The sequence below is a fragment of the Macaca mulatta genome, chromosome 17 (genome assembly GCF_049350105.2).
Source record: "Macaca mulatta isolate MMU2019108-1 chromosome 17, T2T-MMU8v2.0, whole genome shotgun sequence".
NCBI lineage: Eukaryota > Metazoa > Chordata > Mammalia > Primates > Cercopithecidae > Macaca > Macaca mulatta.
Genome location: NC_133422.1, coordinates 1,237,829 through 1,250,232, shown reverse-complemented (window position 1 = coordinate 1,250,232; position 12,404 = coordinate 1,237,829). Strand labels below are relative to the sequence as shown.

The 12,404-nt window shown below is 41.0% G+C and overlaps 2 protein-coding genes across 18 annotated transcripts in view; one reads left to right on the top strand and one right to left on the bottom strand.

Annotated features, from left to right (window-relative positions):
• The window catches only part of IFT88 (intraflagellar transport 88), a 121,663-nt gene that overhangs the window by 90,858 nt on the left and 18,401 nt on the right, over positions 1 to 12,404 (top strand). For all 17 annotated transcript variants that reach the window (XM_077973719.1, XM_077973718.1, XM_077973716.1 and 14 more), the window contains one exon: positions 5,961 to 6,067. In XM_077973719.1, the coding sequence (XP_077829845.1) occupies positions 5,961 to 6,067 (107 nt within the window). The remainder of the gene's footprint in view (positions 1 to 5,960; positions 6,068 to 12,404) is intronic.
• EEF1AKMT1 (EEF1A lysine methyltransferase 1) overlaps positions 947 to 12,404 on the bottom strand; it is a 98,701-nt gene continuing 87,243 nt past the window's right edge. Inside the window, exon 6 of the mRNA XM_077973745.1 lies at positions 947 to 978. The gene's annotated coding sequence lies outside the window, so the exon portion shown is untranslated. The remainder of the gene's footprint in view (positions 979 to 12,404) is intronic.

Here is a 12,404-nt window from a genome sequence, read left to right as displayed (position 1 = left end):
ATGTGAGAAACTGGGGAAGAAGCAGCTTTTGGAGGGAAAAATCAAACCCTTTTTTCAGATGTGTTGTGTTTGAGCTGCCTCTTCAGTGTCCAAGAGGATGTGTTAAATAAGCACTTAGGGAGAAGTTGGGGCCATCTTCATATACATTTATTTCAGCATGTTTAGCACACATTTTTGTGTTCTGTTATTATATATACTATCAGCAATATTTTTGAAAAAAATGAGTGTTCACTAGCTTTAAGACTTTCCTGTTTCTTTATCCATTCATTTGTTCCCCAGAACTTTTACCAACTATTTTTTATGTGCTGGGGATACAACAGATATATCAACTTGATTTCCGCCTCCAAGGACTCACAAATAGTTAACTGATATGGGATAATAAATGAGATAACTGAAAAATGTGCCAAGTGCTGTCAAAATACAGAGGAGCTCTTAACTCTGCCCAAACTAGGGGACAATTGACATAATGAGGTTTTACAGAGGAAGTAACATTTGAAGTGGCCTTGAAGGGTACGTTTACCCGGAGGGGAAGGCAGGAACAGGCACTGCAGGTAGACAGCAGCATTAGTAAGGGCAGAGGTAGAGGGATGCAGAGTCTGTTTCAAAAGGTAGTCTATTGTGGAAAATGTAGCAGATTGAACCTGTGTTTTCTTATACTACAAACCAAAAAAAGACAGTTTATAAAAATTATAATAAATGCAGCTGGGTGCAGTGGCACACACCTGTAATCCCAGCACTTTGGGAGGCCGAGGCGGGTGAATCACGAGGCTAGGAGTTCAAGACCAGCCTGGCCAGCATGGTGAAACCCCGTATCTACTAAAAATACAAAACATTAGCTGGGCGTAGTGGCAGGCGCCTGTAATCCCAGCTACTTGGGAGGCTGAGGCAGGAGAATTGCTTGAACCCAGGAAGCAGAGGTTGCAGTGAGCCGAGATCACGCCACTGTGCTCCAGCCCAGGTGATAGAGCAAGACTCCATCTAAAAAAGAAAAAAAAAAAATTATAAATGCACAAGAACAAAGAGATAATTAAATTTTAGGAAAGTTTTCTGCTTAGTAGATCAGAAGAACTGCAGGAGTAGGTAGGTAGTGGAGAAGTCAGCAGAAGCAAAACAAGTCATGACATAGAACCCCAGGAAATCCCAGGAATTGGAGGCATCAGAAAATGGGAGGTGTGCTGGCTGCTTCTGAAAATAAGAAGGTTGGCTACAAGTCTGGATGAGACACAGCTAGATTTTCAAATGCCCTACCTAAATCGTACAGCAGAAATTTAGGCAGAATGCAATGATAATGTTGGTGGATGATGTGGGGAGATGTATTTGAAAGATGTTTAACAGAGCCAAAATGATTAATTATAGAAGTAGGAAAAAGAGAAGAAAAACTTGGAACTCGAAGTTCAAGGAAAGAGAAGGGAGGGTGACATTTGAAGAATGTAGCAAGGTCCAGGGAAACTTTTTTTTTCTTTTTTCTTTTTTTTTTTTTTTTTTTTGAGACAGTCTCGCTCTGTTGCCCAGGCTGGAGTGCAGTGGCGCAATCTTGGCTCACTGCAATCTCTGCCTCCCAGGTTCAAGCAATTCTTGTGCCTCAGCCTCCTGAGTTAGCTGGAATTACAGGTGCACACCACCACATCTGGCTTTCTTTTTTTTTTTTTTTTTTTTTTTTTTGTATTTTTAGTAGAGATAGGGCTTCACCATATTTGCCAGGCTGGGGAAAACTTTTTTTTTTTTTAAAGGATGAATAGAGGTGAATGTTTCTTTGCCTAATGGGAATTATCTAGTAGAAAAGGAAAAATTGAAACAATGCCAGGGAAGGAATAACAGTATAGGATAGATAGGTTAACTTTTGAAAGGTACTAGAACCTTCCTCGTACAGGAGAATATGTAAAAGTCAGCCTAATGAAGAGGAGAAGGATCTTTTAATCAACATCCTTGTAGACCAAGTACAGGAACTAAGGCCAAGCCATACACTTCACTCTTGGCAAATACAAGGTCTTGATAGATCTTTCCTCATTTCAACCCAAATAAGAGAAAGCCAGTACAGAGCTATGAAAAAAAAAATGCCATTAAAAAATAGTTTTTATGACCTAGAAAAATAGAAGAGTTCAAAAAAATTATTACAGGAACCAGAAGAAAATTTGTAGAAATATTTGGCCCCTTCTGTAAGATTCAAGAAATACATAACCTCTATTTACTTCAGAGGCAGAAAGTCACAGGCTGAGGTGAAAAGATAATAGGATGTTACAAAAGAAGGGGGATGATAATAGGACAATATATAAGAAAAAAGATAAGGAAAATAAAAATATACAGCAAAATTAAAATCTACCTGGAGGCAGTACAGAGCTGAAAATCATAGTAGTAATTAGAAAACTATGTTACTCCATAATTCTAAGAACAAAGACTGAATAAGATAAGATACAGAAGATAAGTAAGAGAAGGCCAGACGTGGTGGCTCATGCTTGTAATCTTGGCACTTTGGGAGGCCAAGACAGGTGGATCACCTGAGTTAAGGAGTTAGAGGCCAGCCTGGCCAACTTGGTGAAACCCCATCTCTACTAAAAACACAAAAATTAGCTGGGTCTGTTGGCGGGTGCCAGTAGTCCCAACTACTCAAGAAGCTGAGGCAGGAGAATTGCTTGAACCCAGGAGGTGGAGGTTTCGGTGAGTCAAGATTGTGCTACTGCATTACAGCCTGGGGGACAAGAGCAAAACTCCATCTAAAAAAAAAAAAAAGAAGACGAAAATAAGTAAGAGAAGCTTCCAAGATGGACAAATAGAAACAGCTCCAGTCTACAGCTCCCAGCGAGATTGACACAGAAGATGAGTGATTTCTACATTTCCAACTGAGGTACCTGGTTCATCTCATTGGGACTGGTTGGACAGTGGATGCAGCCTACAGAGGGTGAGCCGAAGCAGGGCAGGGCGTCGCCTCACCCGGGAAGCGCAAGGGATCAGGGGATTTTCCTTTCCTAGCCAAGGGAAGCTGTGAGTGACTGTACCTGGAGGAACAGTACACTGCTGCCCAAATACTGTGCTTTTCCCACAGTCTTCATGACCAGCAGACCAGGAAATTCCTTCCTGTGCCTAGCTCGGCCGGTCCCACACCCATGGAGCCTTGCTCACTGCTAGTACAGCAGTCTGAGATCAACCTGGGATGCTAGAGCTTGGCGGGGGGAGGGGAGTTTGCCATTGCTGAGGCTCGAGTAGGTGGTTCTATGCGCTCAGTGTAAACAAAGCAGCAGGCAAGTTCGAACTGGGTGGAGCCCACCACAGCTTAGCAAGACCTACTGCCTCTCCAAATCCCACCTCTGGGGGCAGGGCATATCTGAACAAAAGGCAGCAGACAGCTTCTGCAAACTTAAACGTCCCTGCCTGACAGCTCTGAAGAGAGCAGTGGTTCTCCCAGCACAGTGTTCAAGCTCCGATAACGGACAGACTGCCTCCTCAAGTGGGTCCCTGACCCCCATGTAGCCTGACTGGGAGACACCTCCCAGAAGGGGCTGACAGGCATCTTATACAGATGGGTGCCCCTCTGGGACGAAGCTTCCAGAAGAAGGATCAGGCAGCAGTATTTGCTATTCTGCAGCCTTTGCTGGTGATACCCAGGCAAACAGAGTCTGGAGTAGACCTCCAGCAAACTCCAACAGACCTCCAGCTGAGGGGCCTGTTAGATGGAAAACTAAAAAATAGAAAGGAATAGCATGAACATCAACAAAAAGGACACCCACACCAAAATCCATCCATAGGTCACCAACGTCAAAGACCAACGGTAGATAAAACCACAAAGATGGGGAGAAACAGAGCAGAAAGGCTGAAAGTTCCAGAAACCAGAATGCCTCTTCTTCTCCAAAGGAACACAGCTTCTTGCCAGCAAGGGAACAAAACTGGATGGAGAATGAGTTTGACGAGCTGACAGAAGTAGGCTTCAGAAGGTCGGTAATAACAAACTTCTCTGAGCTGAAGGAGCATGTTCTAACCCATTGCAAGGAAGCTAAAAACCTTGAAAAAAGGCTGGACCAATGGCTAACTAGAATAACCAGTGCAGAGAAGAGCTTAAATGACCTGATGGAGCTGAAAACCACAGTACGAGAACTTTGTGAAGCATACACAAGCTTCAGTAGCCGATTCAATCAAGTGGAAGAAAGGATATCAGTGATTGAAGATCAAATTAATGAAATAAAGCAAGAAGACAAGATTAGAGAAAAAAAGAGTGAAAAGAAACAAAGCCTCTAAGAAATATGGGACTATGTGAAAAGACCAAATCTACGTATGATTGGTGTACCTGAAAATGACAGGGAGAATGGGACCAAGTTAGAAAACACTCTTCAGGATATTATCCAGGAGGACTTCTCCAACCTAGCAAGGCAGGCCAACATTCAAATTCAGGAAATACAGAGAACGCCACCAATGAGAACAAAGATACAACATACCAGAATCTCTGGGACTACATTTAAAGCAGTGTGTAGAGGGAAATTTATAGCACTAAATGCCCACAAGAGATAGCAGGAAAGATCTAAAATTGACACCCTAACATCACAATTAAAAGAACTAGAGAAGCAAGAGCAAACACATTCAAAAGCTAGCAGAAGGCAAGAAATAACTAAGATCAGAGCAGAACTGAAGGAGATAGAGACACAAAAAACCCTTCAAAAAATCAATGAATCCAGGAGCTGGTTTTTTGAAAAGATCAACAAAATTGATAGACCGCCTGGCCAATATGGTGAAACCCCGTCTCTACTAAAAATACAAAAATTAGCTGGGCGTGGTGGTGGGTGTCTGTAATCCCAGCTACTTGGGAGGCTGAGGCAGGAGAATCGCTTGAACCCGGGAGGCGGAGGTTGCAGTGAGCCAAAATCGCACCACTGCACTCCAGCCTGGGTGACAGAGTGAGACTCTGTCTCAGAAAAAAAAAAAAAAAATAGTCATAATGTTTGGATTCAGTAATTCCACTGTAAAGTAACTGAGGAGCATAAAAAGAAATATAAAAATCTTTGGTTTTGTCTCTGGATGGATGAGTAATGAGTAACTTTTATTTTTTACCTTTGTATGTTTTATAAATTCTCTATAATGACCTGCATTGCAGTTGTATTGAAGGAAAATGTTATTTTTAAATGAGATAATAAAAATATTTTAAAGTAATTTAGACCACAAATGACAAAGGCCATTCTTATAAATGTAAGAGCAAAATTATTGTATTTTTAGCATTTACTGAATGTTTTTAAATGTTGCTGATTTTAGAAGCAACACAAGCTTGAATGAAAAAGCAAATTCCAGGAGACTGTAAACAGAACAATACCATTTTGTGAGACCTAATAGCAAGCAGAACTAAACAATATGTCATCTGGTGATATGTATAAAGTGATGGAAGATTTTGTTGTTGTTATTGTATACAAAACATGATGAACACAAAACTTTTTATTGTGATTATTTTATATATTTGATGTCAACTGTAAGACCAGCAACTGTAAAATACATCTATTTTATCTTCCTAGTACTTTGCACAGTGTGAATAATACTTATTTTAAAAACGAATTTACTGACAGTAATAACATTTATTAGTAATTATTATTATATGTATAAACTGCCTATACTTTTTAGCCTAGTCTCTCTTACAGCTCTTTATATGTATTTATGAAACTGCTATAGAACATGAACAAATGTTACACTTGCCTTCTGAGTTCTCTGCCAGCGGTCCTATGCCCAGCAGTGTCCTATGCCATCGTCCTTCTAGGTTCTGGCAGCGTGAGGACAGGACACATGGAGAAAGACCCTTTAAACCTCCTTCCAAGGAAGTCAGTTCTCCCTGGTCCAGAGATTGCAAAGTGTAATTATTTTTCAGGAGAAAATTACTATTTGTAAGCATCATTCCTACCTGTATCCCAAAAGACTGAGTTCATTGATTTATTAAGCTTTTAACAAATAGACTGTGCCTATATTCTTTCCTAAATCTATATTTTACAATTTAGGTCTGCGTTTCTTGGTTCGTCTCTGCACAGATCTTGGATTAAAAGATGCTCAAGAATATGCCAGAAAACTGAAGAGGTTGGAAAAAATGAAAGAAATAAGGGAACAGGTATCTCATATGGGCCCAAAACTGCTATCTGTTAATTTTTAGAATGTCAGCCTTCTATAGCTCAAATGTGTGGTTAGGAACTTCTATAAGAAAACAGAGTTGAAATTTTTTTTCTGCTCTAACATAATAGGAGGAATAATTAAAACTCTAGTTTGAGGATAAAATTCTGGCAAAAGTGGATTCCCAGGGAGAGAAAGTGCAATAGATTTCATATTATCTTAGTGGATAGCTACTAACAGACAAATAATTTTCCACAACATGAAATAACTTACAGTTTAATTTGAAGACATAATTTTAATTGGAAAGTCCTGTGGACCATGAGAGACAATTACTTCTCTGCAACAATGGAATCTGTGAGTGTGTGCTCTGACAAGTTTTCTAGGTGATTTTTATTGTCACCAAAGTTTGAGAAGCACTCAGGCTTTATGCTCCTGAAGGGTTACCTTGATCAAACACCAACTCAGGATATAGAATCTGATTTAAGAGGTGAAAAAGTAGACATAAAATGTATCAGGTGATGGATTTTTTAAAATTGTTTTAAAATGGAAAAAGATTTGTATAAACTTAAGAGAGGAAGATAAACCAATTCAGGTTTATGTGGGTCAGGGTAATTTCTCTTGTTGAGTCCCTAACTCCTGTTTTAAAATGTTAAAACTAGAAGTTTTATCTAAAATGATTTTTCAGAGAAATTAGTCCTCTTTCTGGAACTACTATGGAAAAGAAGACTGTTCTCTTTTTTGTGCTTGGGGGATCCACATTTTTGGTTAAGAAGAAAACTTTATACATTGTACATAGTACATTCATTAGTGCCAGCAAGAAGCGATTGTGGCACTGGGTTGTTGGCCAGGCGAGACAGACTCACTCTTAGCCCTCCATTCCTGAACACTGCGAGCCCCATAGTGGTGTGGACCAGCCCCTGGAAACTGTAAACCATGTAGCAGAGCTGTTTTTTAAAATATGTTTTGCTTTTCTGCTTCACTGAACATGAAAAACATTAGCAGACAAAGAGGTCTGTCAAAGCAAGAGTGTATGTTTGGAATAGAGCAAAATGGAAAGAGCAAGCCTTGAGGAATGAATATTTTAAATATGAAAAAGGGAGAGAAAAACAGCCAAAACATCAAAGAAGGTTGGAGAATAAAGGTAAACTATTAAGAAAGAAAAGAAAAGAAAGAAAGAATAGAGGCCAGGTGCGGTGGCTCATGCCTATAATCCCAACACTTTGGGAGGCCGAGGTGGGCGAATCACGATGTCAGGAGATCGAGACCATCCTGGCTAACCATGAAACCCTGTCTCTACTAAAAGTACAAAAAATTAGCCGGGCGCGGTGGCGGGTGCCTGTAGTCCCAGCTACTCAGGAGACTGAGGCAGGAGAATGGTGTGAACCTGGGAGGCGGAGCTTGCAGTGAGCTGAGATCATGTCACTGCACTCCAGCCTGGGCGACGGAGTAAGACTCTGTCTCAAAAATAAAAAAGAGACAAAATACAGAATATTTTCTTTGCTAGTCTGAAGATAAAAATATATTCAATTTTTAAATTAAATTTCTGAATTTTCAGAATATTCAAATAGAGAAATGCTGTTTCAATATTTGCCAGTTTTCCCCCGAAGTAATCAGGAAACAATACCAAGAAATGCTTTCTTTTGGCCAGATTGACAAAATAGCATGAGACATTCAGAATTAATATATCATTGGTACCTATACCCAAATTCCCAGTTATTACCAAAATACAATGAAAATAAACATACAGTTGAGTTAAGCAGAAACTCTTTTGGTTATATTTCTTAAAAGGAGAAAGATCCAGTATTAAGATCCCATATTTAGCTTTAAAAGTAACCAAACTAAAAAATGCAATTAAAAAAAAAAGTTTGTATGTGTAATAATGGCTATAAGAATGTCTTGTACAATTTATATATTATTGACAAAAGTCAGCAAAACTACTGATCAGAATATATCCTTAGTACAAAACTGGTGGTGATTTGCGTGTTGATTACATTTTCTAGGATAAGATCACCAGTCACTTCTTCAAGGCCATTGATTTCAGATAGTCTCGTGTTAGCCTCTCTGTCGATTCGCTGGGAAAACATTGATTATGATCTGCCATGCCCATGTGTATGGAGGACACAGTGAGGCCCAGGAGTTGGCCCTGGTGCCTGAGGCACTCAAGGCAGAGCTGTGGGACTGAGAGGGAGGGTCTTCACTCCAGAGGAGGTACTCAGAGGCAGCTCCCGGAGGGCTTGTGTGTGGAGTGGGCATGATTGGACACTTGGAGTTTGGGGTGGAGAGAAAAAAATGTGGGCAGAGGTCTGAGGACAGGAATTTAAGGCCACGTTTATGGGTTCTTTGGAATTGAAGCCACTAAGGAATGTTTTTAGTTTTGTTTTCTCTTGAATTTACAGTCAGGGCCAGTCTTCTTAAGAACCCTTAACTACGTAACAAGTAACTGCTCCTTGTTCCATAGGACAGAAACCCAATTCTTAGGAAGTAAAAGCATAGTATGGTGGACAGAACCCTGCACTTTTTTCCTGACATGACCATTGGTCAACCATGTGATCTGGAATGGACATTTACCTTTCTGGACTTCATTCTTATCAGCTGTAAAATGGAGGATAGTGTTCTAGCTTTGAACTTCTCAAACTATCTGTGGCGAAATGATTTTTGCCAGTCTGTCACTGACATTACTAGAAAAATGATCCTGTACTTGGATATCAGCAGGGTCCAACATCCAGTAACATTTTGGTGCTGTGCAAGTTTGTAGGCACTTGCCCTCTGTTCATCTCATTGAGGACAGGTGGTACTTTGTGGGCCATCAGTGGTTTCCAGACCCCACTCTGGGTGGCCCATCCTGGATGACCCATAGGATCCACCAGCTCATAATGGTTCTTCCAGTCTCCAGAAGAGTGGCATGCGAGTTTATGGTCACAGATTCATAATAAAGAGTAGGTTTAAAGGGAAAAAATGTTTATTTTCTCTCTTCCAGCATTTATTCACTTAATTTGTTCAGTTATTTTATTTGTGGCTACTTTGGTCCTCTATTCTGTGCCTTCTCTCATTTTTTTTTCCAAAGTGGGAATAACATAATATTTTTTCCAGATTAGGAATCCCATCTTTTTTCCATATTTATTAAAACAATAAATGTTCTTTTAAAAATGCGGGAAAATTGCTTTTGTAAATAATTTTTAATCCAAATAAAAATGTATAAAGAAAAAAGTGAAAATCACCTATCCCACCACTTAGACATCACTGTTATCATTCCCCCTTCCCAGGCATTTTTACAAATATATACAAACATATATCAACACATATATTTTTAAAGGGGCTTTTTTTTTTAAACAAAAATGAGATTTTAACAAAAAATACTGTTTTATAAGCTTTTCCACCCATTTCACAAAATAACATGGACCACTTCCCATGTCAGTAAATATAGATTTCCATCACTTTGTGCTCCATATTTTGTTACATGGCTGTTTCCTGCACATTTTAGCGTTGATATGATAAGAATCATTTATGTCAATCATTGTTGAAATGCTTCCTCTCTTATCTACCATGAGGCCTTACCTCACATCCACTCCAAAGTGATAAGAATTTCTGTGAACTTTATGAAGTGTTAAAACTCTGGAAGGTTGAGGGAAATAATTTTGAAAAGTGTGTCTCCTACTTGAGCCCTCATATACCATACAATGAGAATGTCATCACTATGTTTAACAAGTGTTCACTGTGCTCCTAAAATGTACCCATGCCTGTGCTAGATCTGTGGTGGGTTGCGTGTCAGATGAGTCTGTGTGAGACTCGGGCCCCTGAGAGTGTGTGGTGTCATGGCAGGAATTCCCTGCCCAGTGTGCCCTGAGGAGCAGCAGTGCCCACAGCCCAGGGTGTTCCCCGTGGAGTCAGGGAGCTTAAACTGCAGGCCCTCATTTGCATTGCCTCTGTCTAATAAATTTTTATTTCTGCATTCATTTCATTTTCACAGTTTTTTGGTTTGGTTTGGTTTTTTGTTTTCTTTTTTGTATTTTTTTTTTTAGTAGAGACGGGATTTCACCATGTGGGTCAGGCTGGTCTTGAACTCCTGACCTTGTGATCCGCCCACCTCAGCCTCTTGAAGTGCTGAGATTACGGGTGTGAGCCACCGCGCCCAGCCCATTTTCACAGTTTTATATCCTCTTTCTCAGAAAGTTTCCCCCAAACTGTATAAGCTTCTGGCCCCACATTCTGGATCTGCCCCACTGTCACCATTCTTTATCCTTCCAGCCAGAGAACAATGTAGTTTATCTATACTTGATCTTTATTTTCTCACTTCCCAGGTGCTCTTCAAATCAGTCTAACCTTGGCTACCTCCATTCACACAGCTAAAACTACCCTCACTAAGATTATTCACTTACACAGCAGTCGGTGTGATGGACACTCTAACTTTCCGTCTGCCTGACATGGCAGCATCTCTGTGTATGTGGCCCCTCCTGGCTTCCTTCAGTTTCTCTGGACTGCACTGAGGCCACTTTACCTCCATCACACACTTAAAGGGCAAGGTCAGCTGCTGGGCAGCCCTGGAATACCTGGGGGCGCATCACAGAGTCTGTCCTGTTGCCTAGTGGGATTGCTGTTTGCAGCAGCTCTATCTCTTGGGTGTTTACTTTGCATCTCCGAAGGAAGAACTTAGATCATGCCTGAAAACACTACTGAGCAGAGTTCTGTTGTGTGAATGGTTTGAGAGATGTGCAGTTAACCGAGTCTTGACAGTTGAGATTTCTTTTTTTTTTCTTACATAGTAGGCACATTCTTAGGGAGTTCTTTGAACTTAGAACCTTATCAAACTAAGGTTTTGATCAATGTTTTGGTTTTACTTTTGAAGTTGCCTTCTCTGTAACTTCCACAAGAAATCCTTGCTACGGCTATTACAATGGTTAGCACACAAGACTCCTTATGGTGGAGTTCAGTGATTCTCAGCTGCAAATAGGCATTCACTTGGAAAAGAACACCACATTCTCTGTGCACAGGAGGTTGATGAAGGAGAAAGACAAGCTGGTAGAGTGGGACCCTAAGCATAATGAGAGCACATGGAGCCAGCCCCAACCAGGGGACACACAGGGGGTCTCCTGAGGAGATGAGGGAGGAGGAAATAGCTGAAAAGATGAGGACGGGCAGACGGACAGGGAGTAGCCAAGCCTCCATGCAGGGTCCATGCCAGCTGGCATATCCAAAGAGATGCTGTTTTCCTTTTATTCTCTAAGCAGGCGGGACAGTCAGTTCCAAAAGTGATGAGGACAAAAAGTGGTGTCTGTGAGAAGTGAGATGGCCTGCATGGAGCACAGGGGAGGACCTAAGTGAGCAGTGGGGAGCCCTGAGGCTTGCCTGGTTTTTGTACTGATGGAGCTGATTCCCCAGCAGGGCACAGTGTCCTGGAACTAGGAGAGGAAAAAGGGAAGTCACTGAACCAACAGAGGCTTAGGTTTCTCTTGGTGAGTGAAGCAGAAAGACAAGAAGGCAAGGGCCGTAGTTCCAACGTGGCGTCACGGCACGTGGTAGGCCTTGATTCTAGGCTGGACAGAAAGTAGGAATTTAAAGAGATTAAAAAGAGAAGAGTGATGAGAGCCAGAGGACTGGAAAATTCTAAATGAGGGCAGGGAACAGGTGTCAGGCAATAAAGAGTGTAGTGATTATGGAAGTGCTTACTTACCTTCTCATATCCTGTTCTGAACCTCTGGTCACTTAAACAGGGTGCAAGTTTTCACATGTGGTTTTAAAAACTGTCAAGCTGTGTGGACATTTGTCTTGATGAATTTATTTTCAGGTGTTTTTTTTTGTTGTTTTTTTTTTTTTTTTGAGACGGAGTCCTTCTACATCACCCAGTCTGGTGTACAATGGTGTGATCTCTCGGCTCACTGCAACCCCCAACTCCCAGGTTCAAGCAATTCTTCTGCCTCAGCCTCCAGAGTAGCTGGGATTACAGGTGCCTGCCACCACACCCGGCTAATTTTTACATTTTTAGTAGAGACCGGGTTTTGCCATGTTGACCAGGCTGGTCTTGAACTCCTGACCTCAGGTGATCCACCCTCCTTGGCCTCCCAAAGTGCTGGGATTACAGACGTGAGCCACCGCACCCGGCCTATTTTCAGCATTTAGAGGTCTTTTTGATATGCTGGCGATGATCCATCTGTGGATGGATGAAAATCAAGCCTTGAAATAAAAGTCAGATTATTGATGTTTAAATTCTTACTTTGCTACATCTTTTTAAGATTTTCTTTTGTCTATGAAGACAAGGAGAAAGATGGGATTTCAAGGGAAGTGCTTTTCCTTTCAATGGAAAAAAAATCGGATATGTTTATGTAACATTTGGAAGTCCTGAG